Source organism: Phialemonium atrogriseum (genome assembly GCF_030411735.1).
Source record: "Phialemonium atrogriseum strain 8032-3 unplaced genomic scaffold QBC33scaffold_3, whole genome shotgun sequence".
Classification (NCBI taxonomy): domain Eukaryota; kingdom Fungi; phylum Ascomycota; class Sordariomycetes; order Cephalothecales; family Cephalothecaceae; genus Phialemonium; species Phialemonium atrogriseum.
Genome location: NW_026848140.1, coordinates 1,468,510 through 1,495,440, shown reverse-complemented (window position 1 = coordinate 1,495,440; position 26,931 = coordinate 1,468,510). Strand labels below are relative to the sequence as shown.

At 55.9% G+C, this 26,931-nt stretch overlaps 12 protein-coding genes across 12 annotated transcripts; 6 read left to right on the top strand and 6 right to left on the bottom strand.

Moving 5' to 3' along the window:
• Positions 1-241: 241 nt before the first annotated feature.
• On the top strand, positions 242-3,081 carry QBC33DRAFT_555733 (uncharacterized protein; the record flags this gene model as incomplete). Its single annotated transcript, XM_060429671.1, has 3 exons — positions 242-295; positions 373-526; positions 602-3,081. 3 exons carry the CDS (start codon positions 242-244, stop codon positions 3,079-3,081), a joined length of 2,688 nt encoding a protein of 895 aa, XP_060287458.1.
• Positions 3,082-3,593: 512 nt separating this feature from the next.
• QBC33DRAFT_597938 (P-loop containing nucleoside triphosphate hydrolase protein) lies at positions 3,594-4,784 on the bottom strand (the record flags this gene model as incomplete). The annotated part of the gene is made up of 3 exons (XM_060431949.1): positions 4,583-4,784; positions 4,290-4,319; positions 3,594-4,237 (listed from the first exon to the last, which is right to left on the bottom strand). The coding sequence occupies exons 1-3, from the start codon at positions 4,656-4,658 to the stop codon at positions 3,594-3,596; spliced, it is 750 nt and encodes a 249-aa protein (XP_060287457.1). The 5' UTR covers positions 4,659-4,784.
• A 100-nt stretch (positions 4,785-4,884) lies between these two features.
• On the top strand, positions 4,885-5,771 carry QBC33DRAFT_527322 (uncharacterized protein). Its single transcript, XM_060426970.1, has 2 exons — positions 4,885-5,149; positions 5,242-5,771. Exons 1-2 carry the CDS (start codon positions 4,976-4,978, stop codon positions 5,482-5,484), a joined length of 417 nt encoding a protein of 138 aa, XP_060287456.1. The 5' UTR covers positions 4,885-4,975; the 3' UTR covers positions 5,485-5,771.
• Positions 5,640-6,966, bottom strand: QBC33DRAFT_527321 (PRELI-like family-domain-containing protein). Its single transcript, XM_060426969.1, has one exon. It carries the CDS (start codon positions 6,674-6,676, stop codon positions 6,071-6,073), a length of 606 nt encoding a protein of 201 aa, XP_060287455.1. The 5' UTR covers positions 6,677-6,966; the 3' UTR covers positions 5,640-6,070.
• A 705-nt stretch (positions 6,967-7,671) lies between these two features.
• On the bottom strand, positions 7,672-10,167 carry QBC33DRAFT_237610 (phenoxybenzoate dioxygenase subunit beta). Its single transcript, XM_060422888.1, has 2 exons — positions 9,603-10,167; positions 7,672-9,532 (listed from the first exon to the last, which is right to left on the bottom strand). Exons 1-2 carry the CDS (start codon positions 9,826-9,828, stop codon positions 8,103-8,105), a joined length of 1,656 nt encoding a protein of 551 aa, XP_060287454.1. The 5' UTR covers positions 9,829-10,167; the 3' UTR covers positions 7,672-8,102.
• Positions 10,168-11,263: 1,096 nt separating this feature from the next.
• QBC33DRAFT_465904 (uncharacterized protein) lies at positions 11,264-13,943 on the top strand. The gene is made up of 2 exons (XM_060425144.1): positions 11,264-11,903; positions 11,968-13,943. The coding sequence occupies exons 1-2, from the start codon at positions 11,760-11,762 to the stop codon at positions 13,780-13,782; spliced, it is 1,959 nt and encodes a 652-aa protein (XP_060287453.1). The 5' UTR covers positions 11,264-11,759; the 3' UTR covers positions 13,783-13,943.
• A 1,042-nt stretch (positions 13,944-14,985) lies between these two features.
• On the bottom strand, positions 14,986-16,935 carry QBC33DRAFT_238012 (BAR domain-containing protein). Its single transcript, XM_060422891.1, has 3 exons — positions 16,623-16,935; positions 15,279-16,530; positions 14,986-15,181 (listed from the first exon to the last, which is right to left on the bottom strand). The coding sequence occupies exons 1-3, from the start codon at positions 16,656-16,658 to the stop codon at positions 15,156-15,158; spliced, it is 1,314 nt and encodes a 437-aa protein (XP_060287452.1). The 5' UTR covers positions 16,659-16,935; the 3' UTR covers positions 14,986-15,155.
• A 339-nt stretch (positions 16,936-17,274) lies between these two features.
• On the top strand, positions 17,275-19,381 carry QBC33DRAFT_237810 (putative cysteine desulfurase). Its single transcript, XM_060422890.1, has 3 exons — positions 17,275-17,655; positions 17,713-18,536; positions 18,729-19,381. The coding sequence occupies exons 1-3, from the start codon at positions 17,367-17,369 to the stop codon at positions 19,149-19,151; spliced, it is 1,536 nt and encodes a 511-aa protein (XP_060287451.1). The 5' UTR covers positions 17,275-17,366; the 3' UTR covers positions 19,152-19,381.
• A 550-nt stretch (positions 19,382-19,931) lies between these two features.
• QBC33DRAFT_527306 (uncharacterized protein) lies at positions 19,932-20,597 on the top strand (the record flags this gene model as incomplete). Its single annotated transcript, XM_060426968.1, has 2 exons — positions 19,932-20,157; positions 20,238-20,597. Coding segments are annotated over 2 exons (426 nt in total), but the record flags the coding sequence as incomplete, so codon positions are not given.
• A 1,714-nt stretch (positions 20,598-22,311) lies between these two features.
• QBC33DRAFT_237748 (NAD(P)-binding protein) lies at positions 22,312-23,700 on the top strand. The gene is made up of 3 exons (XM_060422889.1): positions 22,312-22,633; positions 22,684-23,305; positions 23,361-23,700. The coding sequence occupies exons 1-3, from the start codon at positions 22,511-22,513 to the stop codon at positions 23,600-23,602; spliced, it is 987 nt and encodes a 328-aa protein (XP_060287449.1). The 5' UTR covers positions 22,312-22,510; the 3' UTR covers positions 23,603-23,700.
• A 334-nt stretch (positions 23,701-24,034) lies between these two features.
• On the bottom strand, positions 24,035-24,898 carry QBC33DRAFT_527301 (uncharacterized protein). Its single transcript, XM_060426967.1, has one exon. The coding sequence runs from the start codon at positions 24,823-24,825 to the stop codon at positions 24,313-24,315; it is 513 nt and encodes a 170-aa protein (XP_060287448.1). The 5' UTR covers positions 24,826-24,898; the 3' UTR covers positions 24,035-24,312.
• QBC33DRAFT_444812 (Metallo-dependent hydrolase) lies at positions 24,865-26,739 on the bottom strand (the record flags this gene model as incomplete). Its single annotated transcript, XM_060424290.1, has 3 exons — positions 24,865-25,873; positions 25,965-26,547; positions 26,610-26,739. 3 exons carry the CDS (start codon positions 26,737-26,739, stop codon positions 24,865-24,867), a joined length of 1,722 nt encoding a protein of 573 aa, XP_060287447.1.
• Positions 26,740-26,931: the final 192 nt, after the last annotated feature.

Sequence of the window (26,931 nt, the reverse complement as noted above, 5' to 3'; positions counted from 1 at the left end):
CATACAGCCAATTTTCCCCTTCCCCATCCATCCCCCTCTCATTACCCAGGTCCATCAGATATAAACAGCGGTTTCCCTTTCTGTCCCCCCTCACCTTCAACCTCATCACATAACAACACACCAAGGAGACACTGTTCTCTGGGCTAGGGAGCCTTACTAAAGTCACCCTTCTCGACCAGATTATCCTCACCTAACGACAAGCATACCTCGGAGAATAGAGTCCAAGACATACACCGCAGACATGGCGGCTCCGATGGACCCAGACAAAGAAGCCAGGGTAAAGGCAGCCATGATGGTAAGCCAACCCAGCACTCATCTCGAAGCCCCGCTTTCGCCCCTGATTCCGTATCCCCTGCTGATCAAAGAACACAGGAAGAGCTTGGCAACGGTCGTTTGGAAAGCCTACCTATGGATGATCGCCGGCGGGACGAACCAAGAGGATTTGGTCGTCAGAACCCCGCCCATCAACGTCCCACGATGGCCCAACAGCCACGCCAATCCACGGTTGCTGGAAACCTGTGGCAGGGTACGTTGTTCACAAACCCAACATGATCTTGACTGCACATATTCTCGTTGTGTATCGTAAGCTAAGTTTTCTCAGGTGCGATTCAGTCAGGTCTGTTTGATGACGACGACGCTGCAGCTGTCAAGGGGCTGGATGATCTCGGTGGTGGCAGGCTCTACGCCACTCGAGCTCAGCAGGTGCAGCACCATGCATCGAACATGCTGTCAGGCTTAGAGAAGAACACCGACGTAGCTCGGTACTATCGACAAAGGGGCAAGGAGTTGCCGCCCTACGCCCCGTTGCACTTCAGGAACAACCATATCTCGGGCCGGGGTACCCCGCAAGGTAATAGGCATCAGAATGCCATGCCATCGTCTGCATTGCGACAGATGACCAACCAGCCCATTCCTTTGGGCAACGGGCCTCGGAATACATTCTCGCAGGACGTCGGGACGTCCCTTAGTGGCCCAACCCGGCAGACCTCACCGACCCACGGACCTAGCCAGACTCCAGCTCAGGGTACTTCTGGTACCTTTCAAGTACCTAACAATGTTGTCACCCGGGCCAGGGTAAGGTACAGCTATCCAAGTGGCACGCAGCCTCCCGTGCCAGGTACCGTCTACGTGACATCGGCACCTCCACCCCAGATGGGGCACTTCATCATCCTCGTCAGGGATGAAAAAGTGTGCGACTGGCCTCTGAGTGCCTGGAGTAACCACGTGGTCGAAGGCAATGCAGTCACCATCCACTTCAAAGGCTTCCGCGGGGGGTTATCGCAGTATCACCTATCGTTTACGGACCGGGATATTCTTGTGGACCTGGTCACCAAGGCCTGCCGGATGCGCAATGGTGAAGACCCGAAAGAGGTGCCTGCCCACCCCCCCGGAGATGAAAATGGCACCCATCGCAAACCTCAGGAGGTGTCTGCTGAATCAGTCACCGCTTCAGTGAAGGGACCTCAACGCCATGCCCAGCCTTCTGCCCGGCCAGGGGGCCCAGGTGGTGCAAAGGAGCCAACCAAAGTCATTACAGCTCCTCGCAAGATCGAAGCTGCCTCAGTCAAACGCCCTGACAGCATCCCACCACAGAATAGTGCCACCAAACCCATTGGACGACTCATCGAAACTGGTTCAAGCCCTACCCCGGACCGCATTCTTGAGATACGGAAATGGGTGGACAAGCAAGACTTGGCAGGTCCCACAAAAGCCGGTGAACTTATCGACTTCACGTCTCCCGTCAAAGCACCCACCTCTGAGTGCATTGGAGACCATGTGACGAAAGAAGGCAAGCCAGAGCCTCCGTCCTCATCTGAGCCGAACGATGTCGACTTGTTCGCCGTTGGCCAGACCAAGCCCTCTCTTGCGTGCGCTGAGCACCAAGAGCCATCTGTGTTTGAGTTGCTTGCGACTCTGGACGCTAGCCAATTTACCGTCCCTGCGCTCGAGGCTTCTGGTGAAGATGCGGGCACAACCGAACAAGAGGACGGGGTGCGTGAGATGCAGATGCACCTCTATGCTGTCCTCGACCCCATGATCGGCCTGTTCCATCTCGCAGGCAAGGCTGGCCAGACCAATGAGGAGCTGGTGGAGACTGTCAGGAGCATCAAGCTCACCATAGTTGAGAACTACCGCTCACTTGCCAAAAAAGGGGCATTCTTCCCGAATGTCTCGGAACCGGCGAAAGAGAAGGTATTTGAGGAGTTTTTGGCCAAGCCCATCGAACCCCCTGCCTCCAAAGACGTGAGCGACTCTGCCCCAGTCAAGAAGCGCGACGAATCTTACAACGGCGGTAATCCCTGCTGCGACCAAGAGTGCTCCTTCGACGAGACGGTGGTGACGGAAACGACGGACGACTCCCAGCTCTCGCTCATTAGGCGCATTGAGTACACCGACAAGGAGTTGCTAGCACTGAAGGCACGGGCAGCGCCCGCCCCAGCTCGTTTGGCTGCCTTGGACTTCCTGCCGAAGACCACCCCCGGCAACCAAGCCGGAAAAGGATCGGCCCCCGCAGCTCAGCGGAAGACCCAGCCAAGTTTGGAGGGCAGGGTGCCTCCAAAGGCGACCGCCCCGGAACCCAAGGCGGCTCTCCCGATGCCAAATGTGGCTGTTCCGGTCCCCCAGGCCGCTGCCCCCATGCCCAAGGCCGCTCCCTTGGAGAAGGTGGAGAACAGTCTGACTGCAAAGGAAAACACCGTCCCTCCCCAAGGCAACCCGGCCGGGGAACGACCGAAAGCCTATAAGGGCCTCACAAACTCGAGATGGGCCGTCGAAATGGTCTCCATTCAGAAGAAAGAAGCATTCACCGGGCCCGAGTTTGAGAAGTACCCACGCCACAGTGCCCTGGCTGATCTAGCAACCCTTTCATTCGGGGGTCCCGCTTCAACTGCATTCGGGGGCCCCGTTGGGACTTCATTCAGGGCTCCTACTTCAAGAGCATTTGGAGGACCCGTTTCAACTGCATTCGGGGGTCCCGCTGGAACCGTACTCAGGGCTCCCGTTTCGACTGCATTTGGAGGACCTGTGTCAACTGCATTCGGGGGTCCCGTTGGAACTGGACGAGAGTCGACTCGGAAGTAGACGAGTCAGAATGACCTTGCAACACAGCAATAAGGAGGGGCAAGACAGAGCTTGCTGAAGAGAACCCTCCTCTTGTGCTACACATCCTGTATAATAACACATCCAATCTGCTCGCATTGAAAGTTCCTCGTGGCTTTTCATCGAAGATCCAGAGAGGGGGAATAATCCCCAAAAAATAATAACAAAAAATAAAAAGACGAGGAGAAAAGCGATCGAGGAGAGACAAGTGGCGAAGAAAAGATTGGCAGAGAATACTTAATTCTTGGTCTCTCCTAGAGAGCGAAACATGTGTAAGATAGGTCAGAAAAATACAGAGAAATTCTCCGAGTCTCCCATTCAATGCGTGACTCGCGTGTGAGCCGGCATCCATGAATGGCATTTTCCCTCCTCCGAGGTCTATTTCTTGAAAAGGGGGAAATACCGAAGGCCAGCTAATCTCAACTGATTCATAGCAGGGGCAAGCAGAACCTAGCACTAAAAACGGGGGCAAACCATCCATCCCCCGGACCTTCTCACACATGCACCCACGCCCCATCCTCCCTGCTGGCGATGACCTCGTCGGCGGGCAGCCTGAGGCGCACGATCTCCTCCCCGTTGGGCAGGTCGTTCTCGACGGCCCTTCGGTCGGCCTCCTCTTCGGTGGCGGCGATGCCGGCGGCGACGTGGCGGCGGCGCAGCCTCGCGCGGGCGACGGCGACGTCGGCGACGTCGACGAACCAGCGCTCGTCGAACAGCGCCGCCGCGGAGCGCCAGGGCTCGCGGTCCAGAAGGACGTAGTTGCCCTCGACGACGACGACGCGGTGCGAGGGCAGGACCGCGATGGTGTCGGGCGCCGGGTCCTTGGTCGCGTGGTCGAAGGAGGGGGCCAGGATGGTGGTGGCGGCCGCGCCCCCCGAGCTCGGGAGGAGGGGTGCGGAGCGCAGGGCGGCGATGAGGCGCGCGTAGGCGGCGCCGTCGAAGGTGAATTCGGCGCCGCGGCGGGCGTGGGCCGTGATCGGGTCGGGCATGGCGGAGAGCTGGGCCCGCGTCAGGTGGTAGCCGTCCATGGGGACGAAGACGGCGATGGGGTGGGCGGTCTGGGAGGGGGAGGAGGGGTCGAGGGTCGCGTGGCGGGCGTTGAGGGCTGCGGTGAGGGTTTGGGAGAGGGTGGTTTTGCCTGGGTGGTGGCGTTAGAGGATGGAGTTTGAGACTCGGGAGGAAGGGCTTACCGGAGCCGGGGATGCCGCCTATGGCTATCACTGTAGGACGCGTATTGTTAGCATACTGAACACCCGTTATCATCTGGATGAGGCAAAAAGAAGGAGCGATGAATTGGACTGTGAGTCAGCCGATACAAGTGAAGAGAAAGTTCGGTGAGTTGAGAGTTCGTCGCCGAGCATATGAGGTGGCGAACCGCGCCTCATGAAGCATACTCCATGGCTAGGGTCATGGCGCAGCAATTTTACAAGGAAATGCTCCAAATATGAATCTCATGGAAGCATTGGATCATCAAGAGGCTTACTTAGCCGGCGCTCTGGCGGTGTCTTGAGATACTTGTCCCACACCTTATCCACGAGCCTGGTGACTTGTTCCTCCATTATGCGTGTTCTCTGCCAAGTTTGCACGGAAGACTTCTTAAAGCAAAACGGCTGGCGATAGCTCGTGGAGTTTGGTTGATAACCACTGGGGATTTTTGATCTACTTCACTCGGGGTTTCTGGCAAGTCCGGATCGGTGCTATGTAGACAGCGGGACCGGCTCCGTAGCGCACCGGCCGTTTACGGCTTCCCCTCTCTGCCCTGATTCGCCCCATCCGCATCAACCTAGTGCTGAATAATTTTTTGTACGGGCTGCGAAACCTACTCTGATCAACGTCCCATAAGGTTTCGGCGTCTCAACAATCCCCCCGCCGGACAATGGACGAGGAGGTGGATTCGGGACTGCTCAACATCTCCATCTCCGATTCGGACGATGCTTCGGGCTCGGAGGCCAGGGGTGCCGCAGTGTCGAGGGCGGAGCGGAACGCGCAATCAGAGGCCGCCTTTCAGCAGGTGAAGAGTGAATACCGGCCCAAGATCGAGAACGGCGAGGTAAGGAGGCGACCTATGCTTTAGTTTCCCATCCATGGCGGAAGACACAATCACGACGTTGCTCACAACTTAACCCCCGCGTGGTCCACCAGATCTGGAAGACGATTCGACTCCCGCTGGGCTCCTCGCTCGCCAAGTCGCAGGTCCAGCAAGTGCTCCACGCAGTCGAGGAGCTCTACTTCTTCCGCAGGTATGACGACGCCGTGAGCTTCGTTCGGTCGGTTCTCAGCGAGGAAGGAGACCCGGAGGGTGGCCTGGACGATGAGGCGAAGGAGCTGCTTCGATACTACGAGGTCAAGTGCATGGAGAAGGCGAAGACGGGGTCGGGGGTGTAGCAGCGAGCGATAACCCGCGTGCCAGAGCCCATTTAGGTACTCGGCCAAGCAAATCCGATAGGGAACAGTTATGGACTAATCCAAAACTCCCCGTCACTTCATAAGTCACTTCACAATTGCAGATGGGAGATATATTTGAAGTCAGAGAGGATATGGTTCTCTTGTCCAAAAAAAAGTCTACGCGTCTATCTTCCAAGTTGTCGAGTCTGACAGCATCAATCGTAGCTGTTGAGCAGCCTCGTGCGCTAAAAATACAGACACAATAGTTTAGGGGGGTTCTCCAGAACCAGTAATTACAAAAAAGGGTATTCCGGAACTCCCAAGATCAAATGTGCTTGCTGATGCTGTCCTTCGATGCTTTCAAATGCACAATGCCGCGACGCCTTTTTTTTTTATCCCCCCAATCGCCTTCGCCCCGATCTAATTCTTTGAGTGCCCATGCCGTGCCGAAAAAAAGTGATGGTTGGGAGAGATTTTACGCCGGGAATGCATACATGGGTTGTCGGGAGTATATTCATGACGGTTCGATCGATGGATTGCCGACCAAGTCGTTGATGAGGCGCCTTATCGAAGGGGTGGGATCCTCTCAAGCCACTTGAGCGTGCGAGAATCTGAAGTTGCTTGCTTGGGATTGCAGGACGCCCATGCGTTCGCGCTCCCTCTCCTCGGCAAAGGCTCTCCTGCTCATGGCCAAGACGGCCTCGAAGCCCTCTTTGCCCTTGGCGGCGTTCTCACGGAACCGCTTGACCAAGGAGTCCTCGATGTTGTTCTTGATGCGCTGCCAGCCTCCGCAGAGGGCGGTGATCTTGGCATCCTGCTCGAACTGGGTTTGGTGGTCGTTCAGCGGCTTGTAGATGACCGTCTCCTGCACGCTGATCAGGTTCGACCACGTGAGGTTGGCCGAAACCATGGTGACAGTCTTGTGCGCAGGGTCAACATAGGACGTCTCGAGGACCTGGCTCTCCTCCATCCCGCCCATTAGGCTCTTGAGCCATTCCGGCGCGCTCTGCTTGCATGTGATGAGGCGCTCGGTGCGCAGGATGCCGGTGGCCGGGTCGACACTTCGTGAGACTGTGTCGACAGCGACCACATGAGTCGACTTGTCGTTCCATGGGCAGTACTTCCGCCAGTTGGCGGTTGATACTTCCTCCCAGGAGTAGTTGAACGTGACGGTGTTGGAGAAGACTTTCATCGTTTCCTCTTGATAAGAGTGCTGTTCGATGGTTGATATCGATGATTGGAGTGAGTTGGTCGAAGTCTTTTTTACCTCCTCGGTTGGAGATCTCCGGAACCGGTATTCGCGGCTGGGGAATGTCGGAACAAAAAAAAGCTCAGTATGGCTTTCACTTTGTTGATATACCGTCTAGTGAAGGTCGTCGGGGAAATCCATAACTTGACGTACGGCCTATGCGTCGTCGAAGCTCCTACAATCTGATAAAGAGAGTGGTTTTGCTGTTTGATCTAAAGAAGGACCAAAAGGGAGGGAGGCAAAGGTTTTGTCATTTTATATGCGAGCTCAAAAACTTCGAGCACACGAGCAGGAGCCAAGCCTGGATTCACGGGGTTTGCCTTCGCCTAATTATCCCGATACGGAAAGAAGCGGGTACTGGAGAAAATGCCTCGGAACGGCAGACGGGGTAGCGGATCGATTAGACCAATCACCATCACTCCCAAGGCAACCGGCTACAGAAGGTGTGGCAAATCGAAAACTTTTTGATCGCCATCGCAAGCGGACTTGCTGGTCTCGATCTCGATAAGGCTGATCCGGATTTTGCTTTCTCAGTTGTTTGTGCTGACGTTGATCGGCAATAAGGAAGCTAGACCTCAGTGATTGTCTTAAATCCTTCCAGCAATATATCCAGCCAATACGTCACGAGCCAGGACGGCGGTCTCGATTCGACTCGGAGGTCAGGGCCAAGCTCCTAGTAAGTAGCCTAGGAGTGAGTCTGGCTGTAAACCGACAAGATGATTCAGCCTACCACAATCTACCGAAGTAAAACATTACATCATCCCCGACTCAAGACTTGGGCCTTCCAGGGAGCAAGGAGGGTTTCCCATCCATCCGACCTCAGTCTTGGCACCTAATCCGTTAATAGGCTTGCGAAGTATGGTTGAAAAGGGGTTGTTAACAATTGAAGACGGCCAACGCGAATATTCAGAGCCGCGGGTTATAGCTACACATCCGGCTATCTGAGCGCCGATTCTATCCCCGCCGGATACTTGCCGGTTGGCGGCGGTGGTGGAGGCAGGCAGGCGTTACATCGTGCATGGGCTGGGCTGAGGGCTTTTGTGTGTCCGACTTACGAGTCTAGGTTAGAGGACAACGACGTGGAGCTCCGCTATTTGGTGTGCTTGCCGGAAGCAAATCAAGAACGCTGCAACACCGGCAGAAGAATGTGTGCGACCAGGCTTTAGAAACGAGGCGGTTGAGCAGCCGCTGTGTTGATATAGGTATTTGGCTTATGAAGGAAGGTGTGCGGCCGGGATGGCCACCCAATCGGGCGTCTAGATTGGCCTCGCCAATCATAGATAGACGCCCCCCTTCTGCACCGTGCCAGCATGCAGACATGCAGGCCTCTAGCCGGCGACGTTAGATTCCTATATATAAAGGGACCCCGTCAGATGTCGATCACAATACGCCCCAGCCCTCGGCTCACGCAGGACAGCATGGATGTGGCCTTCTCCTCCTGCACGAGTGCAGTTCCGCGGTGCTCGACGCAGCCTTCTTTGACAGTGACCTTGCAAGTCCCACAGTTGCCGACCTCGCAAGAAGACTGGATACCATCAAAGTGCTCCTGCAGGACTGCCAGTAGCGTCTCTTCCCCACCTACCTTCAGGGCGGCATGTTCTCTGTTGGCCACGACGACCTCGAACGGATCACCCGAGATATCCGCCTCGAAGGACTCGAAATGCACTTCGCTTTCCGAAATACCCTTCGCCTTTACCTCGCGTGAGGCCTCCTCCATCAGGCGCTTTGGGCCGCAAAAGTACAGGTGGGAATTCCAAGGCATACCGGCAATGATGGCTGCTATGTCCAACCGTTGGCCCTTCTGCTTGTCGTAGAGCAGGACTTTATCTCCCAGCCTGTCTAGGCGCTCCTTGAACGGTATCTCGTCTGACGAGCGCACCGCATAGTGCATGACGCAGCCGTAGTTGATCTGCTTGTATGCTTCGACTAGCGCTAAGAAGGCCGTGATGCCGACGCCGCCTGTTACGAATATATGGTTGCTGGCCGCGCTGGCGATAGGCACCGCTGCAGTCACCGACCCGACTTGAAGGATGTGGCCGACTTGGGCTGTCTCGTGCAGGTATTTCGAGCCCCCTCTGCTGTTCTCGCCCAAAGCAATGCCCAACTCGAGCTTGTTGATGTCACCACCGACGATGGAATAACACCTTGTCAGCCCGTTGCCCAGCTTAATCTTTGCATGTGCTCCCGGCATTAGCCTCTCCGGATTGACTTGATGCTCAACTGCCTCGAGCACAAAAGAAGCAATTCGCGGCGTCTGCCGAGTCCTCTCAACAATCTTGTAGTCCTTCCACTTTGCATCCCCTCCCCCACTCTGTGCCCTCTTTTCCTTGGATTTTGCCTTGGCCACCCTCTTTACGAAAGTGCCACGGCTCTCTTGGCCGAGTTCCTCGATTGCAGCGAGTTCCTCATTCTTGGCAAGATCGCCCTGGTTGCGGTGCAGGTACTCCTGCACGCGCTCAATCGTCCATGCCGGGTTCGGTCGCTCGACCAGGCGGATCTCATCTCCCACCCTCACGCTTCCCTCCTTCAGTACCCGGTAATACCAGCCGGTACGGCTCGTTTTCCACGTGTTTGGCGCAAAGTTCTTGAGCTGGAAGCGGTGATTCAACTTGAAGCAGGGCTGCCGCGGCAAGCTGACCTGCAGCACCACCTCATCGCCGACCGCCACGACATCACCGATGCATACGTTGCGCTCATTCATATGAGCCGTCACGAAATTCTCCCCGAAGCCTCCGGGCCGGAATTTCTCGGCCGCCTCCGGAAACTCCTTCCGCCAGGCTTGGTAATGCGATGAGCAGTCTTCGGGCACCTAGGGTCAGCTCCTCGCCCTTCCAGATCCAAACAGAGGAGTTGGAAAAGGCTCACTCACATCCATGAATTGCCTTTTCCCTGCCGCCATGAAACGTGTAATCATGCTCGTCGCCTTCGATGCCGCCAGATGCGATCCGCACAGCGTCTTCACATACAGTCTTGTCTATTCCAGACAACACGGTGAGGCCCTGCAGCGGCTTCATTTTGCCTCTGCGAATCTCGAGCAGCCTGTCGCTGGTGAAAGCGGCAAACAGATCAATCGCGGGTTCCTGGGTTGCCGACATCTTGGGAGAAAGTAGACTGGGTGGTAATTGACAATTTGTTGGAGAAAGAGAGCGTTCCGGATTTGTTGCCAGGGAGAGGCACAGGGGGAAAAAAGGGGGCTGCTTATACAGCACCTATCCATGATGATAAGGTTCACTAACAATTCTGTGATTGGTGTCTGTCGCCACCCCTTAGCTTCATGTAACGTGATCCTTCACTGAATAATCGCCTTTTCACCTCCTCTGTGTGCGTGCTAATTTTGGATTCCGTCCATCACATTCCGGGCTTTAAACGGACTTATCCGACATCTGGCCTGTATAGGTAGGTTGTAGTCGGCTCCGGGCATCAGCAACACCCAATTCTTTTTTTCTTCTTCCTCTTTTTGTATACAGCAAAGAGCCCATCATTGCGAGGAACAGGCTCGCAACTTGACAATAGAGGGAGCCGAAGAGCAATTGACAGGGGGTATCGACCCTGCCATTCGCACGAGCAATCCGGCAAAATTGCTGTTCACGACCAATCGAAGGGTCTCTGCATTTTGACCTATTCGTCCTTGGGTGCAAAAAATATGATGGATCAGAATGGAGGAAGCTGGCTTTAGTTACTTGTGTGGAAATCCTTGGCCTCCTATGAATTTGGGCGGCAATGGGACGACTAAGGATCGTGATCCAACCTGGTTTCTCGTATGGCTTCGGGCTTCAATTTGACGACGCCACCATCATGCCACCTTGTTGGTGCGACGACTGTTCCGCGGCTGCCACGGTGGAACTGTAATGGAAACCAAGCGCTCTCCCACTGGGGAGGCTGGCTCTTCCACGCTGGCTCAGTAGCTGCTGCCCATAGCCTGGACCTCCTAGGTGCATTAGCTGGAGGATGATCAGTTGGCTGCAGGCCTCGTGGGCCGGATCTTGGCCGACGAGGGGGATTGGCTGCCAAGGGTTGACGATGGGGAGGTGGTGCAATCGGAACTTGGTCCGACAGCCAAGGAAGAGGGGAAGCAGGGTTTTCCTCGGCGTGAGAAGAGCTTTGTCTTGGGACGCTGGTAACCGGCGATGAAGGAAAATTGAATACCACAAAGCGCGGAGCGCATGCGCTTCCCGAGGTGAGCCTAGTTTTGATGAAGGTGGAGGGGATCAGCAGCATGCAAACCTAGGTACCTTGTAGCGTATCGACAAGGTCAGAGGTAGGGGATACACGTGGAGGTAGAGCACGCGACATCTCCAAGGAATCAGTAGGTTTCCCCACCCGGCGGTGAGGACTGGAAACAGGTTGCAATGCGAGCACGACAGCAGAGCCTCAAGTTCACAACACGAGGGAAGATTGGGTAGGTAGGTGTGACACCGAGGATAATTGCATGTGTAGGAGGGGCTGGGGGGCTCCTATGGAACTGGGATGACAATTTAAGCACTGGATTTGATAGGCCCAACCATTCCTTGGGGAAATGCAACGTCTCCACCCAAATCTACTTTACCATGTACAGTCGTTCGGGGCAGAGCCGCATTGATGCCCGCACTGCTGACCCTCGCGGCCATCTGTGTGCCCCCAACTCCTAACTCGTGAATCGAAACCGGAGCCTTAAGGATGTCTGTCCGACAGGCAGTCTGCGAATCATACAGGGACCAGGTGTTTTCGACGTCTAGTCATAACGAACCGGCCGAGATGTTTGAGTTTCACATTGGGTGACATTCCAGCACTAGAGGCTGGAGTGTGAGTATGGGGGTGTGTAATTAATCCAATGGTGGTCGGCGGGGGGGAAAGTGCTGTTAGGAGATTATCCCTCAAGATAGGTATGCACGCAGCCTTGTCTTCCGATACATAAGAGCCCGGCCTACCCTTAGATAGGTCTGTGGGAACGACTCGAGTTTCCCAACGAATCTCGATAGAATCCTATTTTTTTGTTGAACTTACGTCCTCATGTCGGTCGATTTAATTATCTGAAAATCCGCCCGCCATGTCGATTCAAAAACTACCGTACGAGATCGTGGTGTATGTCCTGGGACACTTAAGTTTATATGATGTCTTCAACCTCAGTTCCACGTGCCAGCACTTTCGCTTTTTGGCCCTTGAAGACAGGATTTGTAAAGCGGTACTCGAGGTAACTTGCTCCACTCGGAAAACTGCTCCCTGGGTTATTATGATCGTTACTGACCAAGGGCTAGGCCACTTCGCCTTCAGCTTCCGAGGTGCAGCTGAAATCGGACGACGGGAAGTTTGCCAGGGCACTGCGGCGACTGGTCAAGCGAAGGGAAGCAATATCTTCGGCGTCCCCATTTCTCGCCGCCATCGTGGCGACTACGGAAACCTGGATATATGAGCATGGTGTGCTATGCCACATGCGTGGCACTGAGCTGCGCATTTTGGACATCCACAATTCCGAAGATCAGGAGACTGTCGTTAATATCCCAAAACTCCTCGACGCCGCTATCGGGGTGGCTCGGCCGCACACGGAATACAAGTTTCGCCTGCTGTATTATTCCTGCAACGTGGTGTCTTGTCTTTACACCCATGGAAGCCCCGATCGAGCGCGCTGGCTTATTGCTTTTGACCTCCTCAAATACCGAATCCTTACTGCGCATCGAGTGGAATCGAAGCACAAGATATTCGTCCGAAACAACGACAAGTATCTCTACTATGGGACCTTCTCGGAGCTCGGAGCTGATGGCTTCAGGCGATGGGCCCTCCGTGGATTTGATATCGAGCGAGAGAAGTGGTTCGAGGATAAACTTCATCTCCCAGACATAATGGGGTCAGACCTTGACTCGACAGTCTGTTTTGAGATCCTCGACGGCTACTTTTATGGGATTTCAAACCAAACTAGCTTTGAAGTTGACGAGATCGACTGGACTTCGTATTACTGTTGCTTCCGATTTCCGATCGATCAGCCCAGTCTCCAACACTTGGAATTGGCCCCGAAGCCACAAATGTGGAGACGACAGCATGCCGAAGGCCCGATTGACGATAGGTGGACATTTATGAAACTCTTCAAGGATGAGAGCTCGGGCGATCTCAAGATAATAGAGTCGCGAAAGGAGTGGCTGTCCGGCCACAGTTCTGCGACAAGAACATATTACACCAAGAAGCTGCTCTTTGGCAGCGGAGGAGAAGACGAGAACGGTGAACGAGGCAGCGGGCAATGCCTAAGTACTGGAAGTCTCTATCCGGTGAACGATCAACTAGCCAGATTTCTCGACAGAGAGAGCCACCCAAATTACATGGCCGCTCCCAAACGGAAAGCCGAGGAAGTGCACCTAGGTGATGACGGCTCCAAGACAGTCTTGTTCACGCTCAGCAGGTGCTTCATCCGCTCCTATCACCCGTTTCCGCAGGCATTTGTCGACTTGGTCAATGACCCCCACGCCTCTGAACCTAACACCCAGCGAATCCGAGTCCGCGCAGGGTCACGGCGCCTTCGGATTGAGGGGGAGAGGCAAGGGCGCCTAAGGGCCTCTATGCAGCGGTATGGCGATTCCTATACGTTAAGGCAGGAGATCGAGGACCTGTATGAACACATGGAAGTCGAGTACTGGCCCAAAGACTGTCCAGAACATGACGATCTCCACTGGGTATTGAACCCACCAGGCTACGCTGGCAATGTACACGGAGAATGGGATGAAAGGTCTTTGATTTACGCCACAGGCGGCACATTGGAAGGAGGACTGAAGGCACTCGTCCTCATCAGTTTTGATCCAGGGATTTATCTCAAGGGCGTGGGGCCGTTTGGTGGCCACTCCGCGGGGCCGAGTGGCCGCAGGACCCCAGGCACTGCTATTATTGGACGCCCTGAGGAGCAGGTTTCGGGCATGGGAGAAGAGAGGAAGGGAGAGAGCATGACCGCAAACTCCCGGCTTTCAACAATGCCACTCTCGACACATGTTTCCGAGGGGCCCATACACACAGCTCACAATGGCACGTGGGCTACAAAAAAACCAGCCTTATATCAAAGCATCGGTAGGGGTTATCACTTTGCCAAATGAAGCCGAGTTTTACTTCATCAATCCGTGGGGGGAAGTTGGGCGATATCAAGGTGAACCCCCACCAGGTTAACAAGCTATTCGAGGGAGATAAGAAAGGAAACAGCATACACAACAAGGAGTAATAAAATTTCAGATAGATAGTTTATAGAAATACAGCTGCATGTCTAACTAGAAACAGTATTGGGAGAAGATGTGATTAAGGAGGACCCCCTGGTGGTGAAGTTTATGGAATCCTGGGGTTTGCCAATTCAACCTCATCCCGTGCTGGCACGATCCCCTACTTCCTTCCCACAGCGAGACGATTAGGTCTCATGATCAACATGGTGGCAGCTCACTTCACAAGGCTCAGACAGACCCCTGATGTGCGGGGGGGTGGAGGGGTTGCAGCCATGCAGCCATGCAGCCATGGAGCTATGCAGCCTCGTTATGCATTCCTGCAGATGTAGCACGTTCAATACTGAACAAGAGCCTCACTTGTCGAGGCAACCCCCTCTTTTTGTTTACGCCCGACTACTGAGCAGCACATATGGCAAAAAACCGCATGCATGTGCTCTGATCGTCCTCGTCATTGGATACCGCTCTCTGTTCGAGGTACGCGCCCATGCTAGACCACCTCGCCAACGGCCCATCCCGGCATCGACAAACACATGGATAAATTATACTCCTGCACGACGCAGAGTTAGCTGGCGATAGTGGCCGCGGAAGCTCGGGATAAGAACAGCTCCTGCAAGATTTAAGTCTAGATGCAGTTATTTAGCCGAGGCACACCCGCCATAGGCCAAGTACTGCATGGATCAACGTCTACCGATGCCGTGATGGCCGCCATCATCCCCCTGGTTGGAGACGAGCTGGGAAGTCGTGGGGTAATAAATGTAGGCATAGTTCTGCACGTCTCTTGGCTCGGTCGGAAAGCTGATCCTGGCCTGGTATGGGTATGGGGGTTAGGTCTGCAGCCGTATTGAAGACTGACCGAAGCACTCTGTCTCCTTTCCTCTATCGGCCGGCGGCTGAAAGGCATATTCAACGTCTCCATTTCTAAAAACACCTGTCGCTCGCGGCTCGGCCTTCTTTCCCCCTCCAGACTCGCTAGCGTTAACCACCCATGGCTGTAGGTATCATCACTCTCCGTAACACCCCCCCCCCAAAACCATGTGAATCACCCGCTTCTAGACCATCCTAGGTTTACGCCGTCCGTGATCCTGTATTGGCGTCCTTACAAGCATCCCGACCCCCCACCCGCCCAGCATAAAACTTGGTACGTAATTCCCAACATGGCGCCTTCCATGCGTCTATGGCATGCGGTCTTCCGATCCCGGCGACTCGCCTCCCATGCTCGACAAAATAGGTAGCTGGCTGTTCGTGCCCTCCCCCCATCAGCTGTTCAGTTTCACATAGTTACCTTTGGGACAACTAAGTTAGCAACTCTCCCTTTTGCAAACCTCGGGGCAAGACTAAACAAAGCCGCGTGCCTGTCAAGTAACCCCCAAAAAACTTACCTGGAAACTGGCCCTGCCTTCCCTGCAATTTGCCCGTCCACCACTCGTTATCGTTCGCCGTGCGAGCGATGATCTCGATCAGGTCTCCGGCCCGGAAGCTCAGGTCCCCCTCCGCCTGCGCCGAGTAGTCGTACAGCGCCGTCACCGTCTCGGCAGCCGGCAGCCCGCTGAGCCTGCTCGGCTTGGGCTTCGGCGGCGGCGGCTTCGACTTTGCGGCGGCGGCGGCGGCTAACGACGTCTTGCCGCCGCCCAGGGCCGGGGACACGGGGCCGAGGCCTGGGGAATATGGCGGGGGCGGGTTCTCGACGACGTCCGAGCTGCGCTGGTAGCCTATCCTCGGCGCGGAGGCTGTCGCCGGGGAGGACGATGCAGGCCCCGCTGTGAGCAGCCCCGCGGGCTTGGGCCCCTCGAGCGCCGATGGCTTCGGCCCGTACTTTGGAGGCTTCTTTTGGCCCGAGGTCTTGTACTTGACTATCGAGAGCTTCTCGGTCTGCTCTTGGATGTCGCCGCGCTTCTTGTTAAAGGCCTCCTCAACATCTAGTGTCAGGTCGAAATAGCCTATATCGCAGTGTTGCATCTTCTCGTGCAGGGTATAGAAGATGTTCAGCTGCATGTAGTAGAAGGATTGGAACAGGGGCTGGATGAACTCGCGCTCGAGGGCGAAGAGCCTCGGGAGCTCCTCCTTGAGGAGGTCGTTGAAGTAGTTGAACTCCTGGGTGGACTGCTCGACATCGTTCTCGGCCTTCCACATTGCCTTCTCGTCCTTGGCCGACCTCTCCTTCTTATCCTGCAGCTTCTTCAGCACGGCGCGGTGCCGGTCGTAGTCCAGCTTCTTGTGCTCGCGCTTGACGGCCGTCTTGCGGATCACCTTGACCACGTCCAGCAGCTCGTTGGCTGGCCGGATCACCCTACTCTCGATCATTTCCAACTCGGGCGCCAGCGTCTCCTGGAGGTCCTTCACCACGGCCTCGTACTCTTCGCAGGCCCTTATGCCCTCGGGGTTACCCTCTACCACGAGGCTGTCCGGGTCTGACACGCGGCCGCTGATGGGCTTGTATACCTCGGTCATGGCCTGGGAGAACTCGATCTGGTGACTGAGCATGCCGTTGATAGCATCAAAGTACTTTTTGCTCTCGTCGTGGAGCTTCTTCGTCTCCGTCTCCAGCTCGTCGAACCTCCGCTCGGCGTCGATATACACGGCATCTTTGGTGTGCTCGCCAATGTTAAACTTGGCCTTGAATTGTTGCGGCGCCTGTAGATTTCGGAGAGTTCAGTAAGCTTGAGTGCTCCCTCCTCCTATCGTCATGACAGGGTTAGCTTGGACTGGGGTGGGACGGGACCTACTCGAAAGACGCTCTTCTGGAAACCTCGGAGGCTCATTGTCTTGGAAACGGCGTGCCCTTTGCTGTCCGGAGGGATGCGGTATGGCCCGTTCAGAGAAATGCGCCGGGTTGCGTAAAGGAGACGCAGGAAGTCTCAAAAAGGCGAGGCCGGAGAGGCCGGCTCACAGCAAGCTTTAAGGACTCGGCCCTGACGACTGCTTCGTGGCGGTGCTCTGAATGAGCCCGGCTGCTTGGCGCAGTGACTGGATTCGCTAGTGTGGCGCAAGCTCCGGTCTGAATTCACACGCCTAGAAAGTCGGGTCCGGAAACGTCGGAATGTTGTTGCAAAGGGATGCCTGTATGCGCTGATAGATTCGGATCGCTAATATGGTCTCGGCGCAATGGTCAAGGTTCGAAGTGAAGAGTGAAGTCGTGATAGTTGCAATTCCCGGCCCTGGCCCTGTTCAGTGGCACCTAATTCCAATCCGTAGTCTGCCCAGACAAACAACGTCAGCGATCTCCTGTTTGGTGCCGTCACTAGGTGGGGTAATGCGCGGCCCGTCCAATGATTTCCATGTTTAGGTTCCCACACATTCAAACGCAGGGGATCGCATGGAAGCTCGGGGTGGGGCGGCGGAACAATCTTATGACCGAGCACCCCAACTTCTGTTCGGAAATACAAAAAAATCGCCCACCCAAGACCACACTTCTCTCCTCCTCACGGAACCAACAACCCCAAATCTAGTTCCTCCATGTTGCCATCATCATGGCCAATCTTTCTTCGTCAGTGTTGAGGCAGGCATCTCGCCTGGCAGCTAAATCAGTTATCCAGCCATCTTCCCGTCAAGGCGTTCGCGGCCTTTCTCGAGTGGCGACAGCTCCGTTATATCGGCCGTCATCTCGGAGCTATGTCACCGCGACGAGGAGAGACAGCGCCCAGGTGGCCGATGCTAAGGTTGAGACTGCTATACGGTTAGACAAGAAGGACTTTGAGACAACTGGTTTATCGCTCAACGCCCAAGATGGGTCAAATGCAAAAGTCAGTCCCATGGCTGGTAAGAGTTTACCCTCGCACCCCATCTGTAGCCACTAGCTTACTAACTCACATGCAGACGTTCTGAAGCAGGCTACTCTGATGGAAGAGGGTCAGCGGCCGATATATCTCGATATGCAGGCTACAACTCCTGTTGATCCGCGAGTTCTCGATGCCATGCTCCCTTACTACGTTGGTGTCTATGGAAACCCTCATTCCCGAACCCACGCATATGGATGGGAGACGGACAAGGCCGTTGAGGAGGCACGAGAACATGTTGCAAGGCTTATCGGAGCAGATCCGAAGGAAATCATCTTTACCAGTGGAGCCACGGAGAGTAACAACATGAGCATCAAAGGCGTTGCCAGATTCTTCGGCAGATCCGGCAAGAAGCGGCACATCATCACCAGCCAGACAGAACATAAATGTGTCCTGGACAGCTGCAGGCATTTGCAGGACGAAGGATTCGACGTCACCTACCTGCCTGTCCAGAGCACGGGCTTGATCGATCTTCAAGAACTTGAGGCGGCGATGCGGCCGGACACAGCCCTCGTCAGCATCATGGCCGTAAATAACGAAATCGGCGTTATCCAGCCGCTAGAGAAGATTGGCAAGCTTTGCCGGGAGAAGAAGGTCTTCTTCCATACCGATGCCGCACAGGCCGTCGGCAAGATTCCCATGGATGTTAATGCCTTGAATATCGACCTCATGTCCATCTCGTCTCACAAGATCTACGGCCCCAAGGGTACCGGGGCGTGCTACGTCCGAAGAAGGCCCAGGGTCAGGTTAGACCCCATTATTAGCGGTGGAGGTCAGGAACGAGGCTTGAGGAGCGGCACGCTAGCACCTCCGTTGGCAGTGGGCTTCGGGGAGGCGTGCCGCATTGCGTACGAGGATATGGCGGTAAGTCCTGTCGATCTTTGCAATCCCTGCTTCCGTGATGATCTGCTTTATACACATGCATGGCTTTCTGAATGTCTTGTGACAGAGACCGTTATGTTGATACACAGCACCCCGTCTGATCTTGGTTTTACTATCCCATGTTGCTTTACGAGAGATATGATTAGCCTGGCAGTCGGCTAACCATGAAAATAGTACGACTCGAAGCGCATCAAGGCGCTGTCCGACAGGCTGCTCAAGGGGCTGCTGGCTCTGGAGCATACCAACCAGAACGGCGATCCCGAGCACTTCTACCCCGGCTGCGTCAACGTGTCCTTTGCGTATGTTGAGGGAGAGTCCCTTCTCATGGCGCTCAAGGATATTGCGCTGTCATCTGGGAGCGCCTGCACGTCCGCCTCGCTGGAACCCAGCTACGTGCTACGGGCATTGGGCAACAGCGACGAGAGCGCTCATTCGAGCATTCGTTTCGGCATTGGCCGATTCACCACAGAGCAGGAGATTGATTATGTCCTGAAGGCCGTTCAGGAGCGTGTATCATTCCTTCGGGAACTGAGCCCCCTGTGGGAACTTGTCCAGGAGGGAGTTGATTTAAACACGATCGAATGGAGCCAGCACTAGGCGTCCGCGTGGGAAAGGGCTGGCTGGGCTGGCGCTCATGATGGGTCTTATTTGACCGGGGATGGGAGGCAAGGGAAGTCAGCGGATGGAGAAGAAGGCGCCCGTCGCCGGTCTTTCACTTGTATCACTAAACTGTATACTCAACGACAACAACCGACATACCATTGATGAGAGCCCTGGGCAAAACAGGGACACAAGTTGGGGGTGTTGCCAATAATGCGGGTGGGGATTTCAAAGGCCCAGGTACACGATTTATCCCCTCTATTCGGCTTAAAGATCAACTCTGCCGCGTTCAACCTGCCTAATGCGAGAATACGTGCGGAATAGAACGGTTGAACACTAGTATGGAGCTTCTGATACAGAAAGATCTAGACTATGACGCCATACTTTCTCACTTCCAAACGTGACTAGTACACCTGTTTGAGGCAAAGTACTCGTAGGGGCCCGTTCGCAGAGACGCATGGTGATGTCAGATCTATGGATGACATCATACCCTGCGGATACGACAAACCCTCCATCCAAACAGGTATCACCATTTGCGGAGCTTAACGAACGACAGCCTTCGGGGCGAATCGTATGGAACCTTTCACTTGAGCATATAAGGGAGTTCGACCTCTCCGACTCGTCAATCTATTTCCTCTCAACCATCACTTCCTCAAACAGAACCATCATATCAAACACACTCGACCTTTTAAACAGTCTCTCCAACATGTCTAACAACGAGAACCCTTCGACCCTCAAGTCCTACGTCGATTCGGCCACAGGCGCAGTCCAGAACGCCTTTGGTAGCCTCGTTGGCAGCAACGGCGACCAGACCGAAGGCGCGGCGAAACAGGACAGGGCCAAGGTCGAGCACGACGCGTCTCACGCTACCGTCAAGCTTCCCGGCGCCACCGCCTCGTCGACAGGCGCCGTCGCCAAGGACAACCCCGACCGCAGCGATGGCTCTTGGGACCAGACTGTCGGGTCCGCGAAGCAGGCAGTTGGTGGGCTCATCGGCTCCGAGGTAAGCACGGCCCACAGCTTCCACCCCGGGCCCCTCCCGTTGGGAGGGAATGAGGCCTTGACTAATTCGGTATATTGTAGTCCCTGAAGCAGAGTGGCCGTCAGCAGAACCAATCCGGCCAGGAGCAGGAAGCCCGCGGGCAGGCAAGCGACTACGTCTCTGGCGTCTCGGACCGCTTCACTGGCACGCTTGGCAACGCCGCCGCGGCCCTGTCCGGCGACCGCACCAAGCAGGAGGAGTACCAGAACAAGCATGACACTGGCAAGACCAGGCAACGGGGTGTTGAGCACGATGTGCAGAAGCAGGCCGAGGCGGCTGATCGGAAGGCGGGTGATCGGCAGTGAAGTGGGTTGCGGGCTTAGCATGTGCAACATTGTGATACCCAGGGAGATAGCACGGCGGGATCCCTAAACCACCCTACCTACCCCAGATAGTAGAGGAATAAATCATATTCCCATACATGCCTGCTCTCATTTCTGGTGATTTGACCAAAGACATGTTGGCCGGTTGTCGTCAATATTATTGACTCACCAGAGTGCAACTCAATATAGTTGAGCAAGGTCGTGGAACAAGCCGCAGCGCATCTTGGCCAGCCTGGGCATTGGTTGTGCCGTACCAGGTGATTCAATTCGCTGTTCTACGGAGGGTAAGAGGGAGGGACAGTCTGTGTGTGTGATGCATGTGCCCCTGCAGCTGCGCATTAGTACCGCTGTACCACAGTACATACATGGAGCATTAAGTGGGCCCTGTGCAGCTGCCTGCAACTGCTGCGAGGAGGGATTTAACGTTAAGCCTCTATCTACATATAGGTGGGGAATCAACAACCTCATTCCATCGAACATGGATCATGGCGAAACCCCGGCTTTTCCCGTTGGCATAGCCCACCACGGCACCCCTGTTCTAGTCACACCTAGGTAATTGCGCCAATACCTTGAAGTCCAGCTTCTACGTCGGCCCCCAAAGCGTAGATTAACTGGATTTTATTGGTAATCAGGGACTGGGGTCCAGCTTGTTGCACCTCCACTGCCAACACGTGCCCATCGCCGCCCTGGCTCGAATGCGTTTCCTGTCGAGAATTCGGGCTAGTACCTAACCCCCAAGATGGCCTGTTGTTTCTGCCTGAGCCATCATGTCTCGCCCTCCTCCACTCCCCCCACCCCCGTCTCACCTGCTTCCTCGCTGGCCCAACCGCAATGACCTCATGTGGCTCACCTGACAAGCAAGCCTATGCCAGTTCTGCTGCACCGTTAGGCTGACGCCCTTATCCCATCGAAGGCTCCTATCCATAATCCTCTCACGGCTGCCATTTGTCTTGGGTAACGGCCATACCACCCTGCCCTACCTACCCGGTAGGTATTCCCGTCGAGTAACGCTAGTCCAGTTGGGTTCCATAGGGTTCCATACCCCGTGTCTGCCTTATGATGCTTGCACCGGTAGACAGCGACCATGGCTCTACACGTGTAGACCAGCTCGCGGAATCCGTTCCGCGCCACTTCTTAAAGGATCATGAAGCCACAAGGCGAATTGGGACCATCCGTCACCACTGTGTTTTGGGCAGCCAGCCCATGGGCGAGGTTGTTCGGGAACTCCGGTCGCAACCTCGTGTTTCCTCCTCCCCGGAGCTACGGATCTAGGCATTTTTCTTCATCTCTCCATTCTTCGCCCGTCAATTGCACAGGTATGAAGATTGACACGTGCCCGTTGCTGTCAACCCAATCTCCAAGTGAATATGCAGGTCAATAGTACATGCGTGTCGTGATCTCATTCTGCAGAGCGTGTGGTGTTCCGGGACCCTGGGCCACGGTACCAGTACCGAGTCCACACTTTTCCTTTCCAACTGCTGCGGGCTTCTTCTGCACGTCCACAGCCAAAGTGGAGGCTTGATGCCTTGACAGGTGACATCGTTGCTTGAGCTTGCGCAACCCCGGGGCGTCCAACCCCAACTGTGCCGCATGCGCAGAGGGGGTCTTCCCGCTCTTTCATCTAGCCGCGACCTTATTAGGTAGCTAAGGCTTTCCTGGGGGCAACCTCTCGTCTGGGATCAAGGACGGCCACATGGTCTCTATCCTTCGCTTGCTAACTCGATATCGCGCCAGCGTGGTTGTGTTAACGACACCGCCATTATTGACGCCGCATCCTCCAGTTACACACACACCTTAACCCCCGCCCCTGACTCATGGGTCCTCATGGAGGGCGGTGGTTCCGTGTGAATCTCTGCCTAGACATATCATGCCCTCGAAGACGCCGGCTATATCATCAAGGTTCCTTGTGATCTTCGTGCTGCAAGAGATTTCGTCCTCAAGGTTTTATAAGTCACCTCCCCCGTTCCCTAGCTGTCTTACATCAACCCATCATGAAGAACAGAACCAACACGGCCATGATGAGAATAGCTATTGCCGGTGCAGGCGGGTTTGCCTACATCCTCGCCCAGGAGATCACCAAGAGTGCCAACGCCGTGCTCGTCTTGTCTCGACAAGTTGAGTTTAGTAGCCAACTGTCTGTCCACTTGGCTAACCATTTCAACAGGCACACCCCGAGTTTGAAGAGGATTTCCCTAGCTTGCAAGTTGCCGTTGTCGACTTTGGCAATGTCGAGGAGTTACGGTATGTCCTTCAGGGGGTGGATCTGTTGATCTCTACTATTAGCGCCGCCGAGCAGCTAAATCTCATCGATGCTGCTCGGCGTGCCAGGGTCCGGCTTTTCGTCCCGTCAGAGTTCGAGGGCTCCATCTCCCACAGACCAGCTACGCAGGATCCCCTCGACCGTGGCTCTCAAGCGGCCCTCGGCCTGCTTCAGCGCTGCTCTCAGTCGAGGCCCCATAGCATGCAGTACACCGTCTTCTCCTGTGGCCTCTTCATGGAGCGATTCGGGCCAGGTGGTCTACAGAGTTACAACCTTGGTGGCAGTACCAGTGTTCAGAACCCCAATGACTATATTGTCGATGTCGCCAACGCCACTGGGGAGATAATCGAGACCAACGTTCAGGGGAGGCCGGTCCGTGTCAACCTCACTTCAGTCTACGACGTGGCACGGTTTGTGGCTGCTGCAATTGAACTCGGCCCAGCGAGTTGGCCACGAGAATTCTGTATGAGAGGTGACAACATGTCCGTCCGCGACATCATCACAGCCTGCTCTACTGTCAGACGAGGTACGCGATCTTCTTGTCGTGTGGTTACCCCGGTGCTGACACGCCGTTGTTATAGTTCCGTTCAATTTGTCCGTACACTCATACCAAGCTGCCGAGGCTGAGGCCGAGTACTGTCAGCAGAACGCGGAGTGGCCTCGATGGCACTATTTCCAGAGACTCCTTGCCACCGCCAACGGGCGCTACCACTTCACCCAAGCCAATCTGAACGATACTGTCAATACAGCAGGCAGCGGCGTGGAGGTTCGGCCCCTAAATTTCAGGCAGTGGCTTGAGCAAGTCTGGGGGCCGGCAATGTAGAAACGCCAATTTCGATATCCCGCCTGCTATCGTTCATTGTCAGCCGCGGGATGACGAAGCCAGGAGGGTGCTTTTCCTTGAGAGGTTGCTACTTGGAGGGCTCGCGCCGTTTTCTCATATCTAGTTTGTCACTTGACTGGGTTTCTCCTTTCCAATATCTTAGACAGACCTCGTCGCAAAACATGTCCCAAGCAAGTCAACCAATGAAGTTTGTACGATCTTCCCGGCATGCTTGAGAATGCAAGCCCCTTTTTGGTAGCGTCAATAAATTCGGCCCCCAAAGGCTCATGTCGTTATTGGTCAAAGCGGCACGAACAGTCCATACTGCGTACATAGCCATCTATGACTCCACCGGCCCTGAAGCCTAGAATATTGTTACCTGGTGATGCACGGTGGGCCTGCGGCGGCTAATGGAGAGAGTGCTCAGCCTCGCGGCGCATGCCAATGAAGTTGACACCCCCGAACCCCGATCTCTTGGCCACACAGACTCGGTATCCCCCAAGATAACCCCTCAATGACGTAAAATATCGTCTCTCTACAAGATATCTCCGGTCCTTGAGCCGCATACTTGCTTGCGTGAATTAGGTGCTTACAAATGGCTCTGAATTTCCAGATGTAGCAGGCATCAGGCAAGGCATTCTTGGCGTCCGCCTTGCGCTTTGCCCATGGAAATATACCATGGAATGGGGTCGATACCCTTTATTGTAGGATCACTCCACGACCATCTTAATCGGAGGCTCAGAGTATGACGGTGTTACTGTTGGTAGGAGAGGGTTTTGGATCTTCTGGAGAGGGACGGGATGGACGGGGTTGAGCCCATAAACCCGCAAACAAGACCCTACAGTGCAAGGCCGATGACCCTGTAGCCCCATTCGTACGACTCCATGGTGTTGAAGCCTCGCGCACAGCCCCAAAGAGAATAAGAACAAAGCCAGAAAACCCAAGCGAGATGTACCCCTTTCCATCGCGCAAGCTAAGAATTCCCTCGGCGCCTGACCTGACCTTATCCACACCGTGGCCCATGCCATCTCCCACATGATGGGAGTAATGCCCCCAAAGCTTAAACTATAGCTTAGGGGTCCGGACCTGCCTACAGAATCGTGTGCAACAACGCCGCCCGATACCCCACCCATTATCATCCATAGGAACGACAGCCAAGACCAGTCCAAGACCAGATATCGTCTCATGCCAACTCCTTCTCCCCTGCGCACCACCCTCGCCATACATTCGGATATGCAGGCCTCCCTTCACCTACAATAGGCTTAACTCACACCGTCACTCCTTCCCCCTTCCCCCTCCGCCCCCGCTACACCCATATCCACATCCTCCTCCTCTCCCCCAAACTCAGTAACAACCCACAAGCAGAACCCCTCCCACGCAACAGCCCACTCCCTCAGCCTCCGCGCCTTAACCCCAGACCCAAGACTCGCCTCCCTGACCTCGCGCGCCCAATCCGCCGCCGAATCCGCCGGCCCGCCGCTGTCATCCTCGCCGTCCCCAAGCGCGGCCCAGCGGACGCTATTCTCGGCCAGCGAGCCCAGCGCCGCGAGATCCATCCCGGCGCCCCGGCCGCCGCCGCCGCCGCCGCCGCGGCGCCGCCACCCGGACCGGCAGAGGGCGAGCCAGTTGGAGGAGCAGGAGGAGGAGGAGGAGGAGGAAACGATGCCCTTGTTGTTGCCGAGGCCGAGGCAGCAGGGCACGCCGTGGGCGAGGAGGGCGGGAAGGACCACCCCCCCTGTGCTGCTAGAGGCATCGTCGTAGCACGTCTCGACGAGGACGCGGCGGTCGCGCACGGCGGCGGCGAGGGACGGGTGTGTGTGCAGGCCGCCGCCGCCACCGTCGTCGGCTCGCACGGCGATGCGGCGGGCGTCGAGGAGGAGGGCGTCGAAGAGGTCGGTGTCGCCGGCGGTCAGGTAGAAGGGGACCGAGACGTCCTCGGAGGCGCACTGCTTGCGGAACCAGAACAGCTCCGGGAGGGCGTCGGCGAGGGGCCGACCGCCGCCGCCGCCGGGATCGGCGAGGTCGTAGCCCGCGATCAGGTGCGGCCACGCCAGCTTGGCGGCGATGCAGGCGTCCATGTCTTCGACGAGGGCGCGCGCGCCGGGCTGCCGTGGCGACGACGCCCAGATCAGCCGCAGGCCCCAGAAGCCGCGGCCGTCGGGGCTGGCCGCGAAGGACGAGATGGTTTCGTCGATGGCCTGGCAGAGGTGGTCGTGGTCGGTCTCGGGCGTCGAGGTGCCCTTGCGGGAGTAGTTCGGGGGCGGGGTGAACCTTAGGGCGGGGAGAAGGAGAACCTGTGTTAGCGCGTCGAGGAAATATTAAGGCCCCTATTGGGGAGTGGGAAAAAGGGGGGGGGCCATACCGAAGCTCAATCCACGAGATGCCGTCTGCGTAGAGCGTGCTCATCAACTGGCGCAGAAAGGCGCGAAAGACGGGCTCGTAGTAGAGAAAGTTGCTAATGAGCGTAGAGAGCTCGTGACGCTGCGAGACGGTGGCGGTCTCCGAGACGGTGCAGCGCGTCTTTAGCCACTTCAGGAACTCGGCCTTCCCGCCAGGGTAGTCGTTGGCGGCCTGGGTGAAGAGGATCGGAGTCCCTGGCACGTAGTCTTCCCGCCAGATGGAGCCCTCCCTGTGCTCCTTCTCCTTGAACCGAACGACAATAGGCGCCGTCTCTCTCGCCTCGGCCGTGGCGAGGTGGGAGTCCTCGCACCAGATGTGGATGCCCGGCGTGTTGAGCAAGACCTCGAGGATGTAGTCAACGTCCACCATGGCGTCGAGGTGGGCGTGGAGCAGAGCGCCCTTGGGCATCTTGCGGATTATCTTCCACAGCCTGGTCTGCTCCGTGGTGTCCCCGGCGAGGGAGGACATCTCCTCGTCGCGGATCCTTGCGATGATTTCACATGCCTTCCTGGCGATGGGAGATAGTGACTGGCGAAAATGAAAATCTTATCGTAGAAACTTAGTTACGGATCTTGCTAAAGAAGTTTGTGTATGCGCATGTGCCTACCGCTCCGCTTCTTGCCCTCCTCGTCTATCAGGGCCTGGCGACCCTCGAGGTACTTTTGGATGACGACGTCATCTTTGGCCGGAAGCTCCTGAGAAACCTCCTCCCATTCTTCATCGGTAAATGCTGGCATCGTTCAGGAGCTGGCGCCGAACGACATGCCGGGATTTGAGATGAGAAAGATGTAGGTATGACGATGAGAACAAAGACAGGGCGAGCTTACCAAACGCAGCGTACGGTACGCGGGTTGTGTTCGTTGGTTGTCGTTGCTCGCGGTGAGACAGGTGCCCCACTCGGCTCTGTACCCACCCGCAAGCCCGGCGAC

Excerpts from the sequence above, each read along its gene's own strand:
- QBC33DRAFT_527322 (XM_060426970.1), top strand. The coding sequence starts at position 4,976 with ATGGACGAGGAGGTGGATTCGGGACTGCTCAACATCTCCATCTCCGAT. Across the intron at positions 5,150-5,241 it reads CCAAGATCGAGAACGGCGAG|ATCTGGAAGACGATTCGACT; the intron begins GTAAGGAGGCGA and ends GTGGTCCACCAG.
- QBC33DRAFT_527321 (XM_060426969.1), bottom strand. The coding sequence starts at position 6,676 with ATGAAAGTCTTCTCCAACACCGTCACGTTCAACTACTCCTGGGAGGAA.
- QBC33DRAFT_237610 (XM_060422888.1), bottom strand. The coding sequence starts at position 9,828 with ATGTCGGCAACCCAGGAACCCGCGATTGATCTGTTTGCCGCTTTCACC. Across the intron at positions 9,533-9,602 it reads GGAAAAGGCAATTCATGGAT|ACTGCTCATCGCATTACCAA; the intron begins GTGAGTGAGCCT and ends AGGTGCCCGAAG.
- QBC33DRAFT_465904 (XM_060425144.1), top strand. The coding sequence starts at position 11,760 with ATGTCGATTCAAAAACTACCGTACGAGATCGTGGTGTATGTCCTGGGA. Across the intron at positions 11,904-11,967 it reads TTTGTAAAGCGGTACTCGAG|GCCACTTCGCCTTCAGCTTC; the intron begins GTAACTTGCTCC and ends ACCAAGGGCTAG.
- QBC33DRAFT_238012 (XM_060422891.1), bottom strand. The coding sequence starts at position 16,658 with ATGAGCCTCCGAGGTTTCCAGAAGAGCGTCTTTCGA. Across the intron at positions 16,531-16,622 it reads TCCAGAAGAGCGTCTTTCGA|GCGCCGCAACAATTCAAGGC; the intron begins GTAGGTCCCGTC and ends CGAAATCTACAG. Across the intron at positions 15,182-15,278 it reads AAGGCAGGGCCAGTTTCCAG|GTAACTATGTGAAACTGAAC; the intron begins GTAAGTTTTTTG and ends GTTGTCCCAAAG.
- QBC33DRAFT_237810 (XM_060422890.1), top strand. The coding sequence starts at position 17,367 with ATGGCCAATCTTTCTTCGTCAGTGTTGAGGCAGGCATCTCGCCTGGCA. Across the intron at positions 17,656-17,712 it reads AAAAGTCAGTCCCATGGCTG|ACGTTCTGAAGCAGGCTACT; the intron begins GTAAGAGTTTAC and ends ACTCACATGCAG. Across the intron at positions 18,537-18,728 it reads TTGCGTACGAGGATATGGCG|TACGACTCGAAGCGCATCAA; the intron begins GTAAGTCCTGTC and ends CCATGAAAATAG.
- QBC33DRAFT_237748 (XM_060422889.1), top strand. The coding sequence starts at position 22,511 with ATGAAGAACAGAACCAACACGGCCATGATGAGAATAGCTATTGCCGGT. Across the intron at positions 22,634-22,683 it reads TGCTCGTCTTGTCTCGACAA|GCACACCCCGAGTTTGAAGA; the intron begins GTTGAGTTTAGT and ends CCATTTCAACAG. Across the intron at positions 23,306-23,360 it reads CTGCTCTACTGTCAGACGAG|TTCCGTTCAATTTGTCCGTA; the intron begins GTACGCGATCTT and ends CCGTTGTTATAG.
- QBC33DRAFT_527301 (XM_060426967.1), bottom strand. The coding sequence starts at position 24,825 with ATGGCGAGGGTGGTGCGCAGGGGAGAAGGAGTTGGCATGAGACGATAT.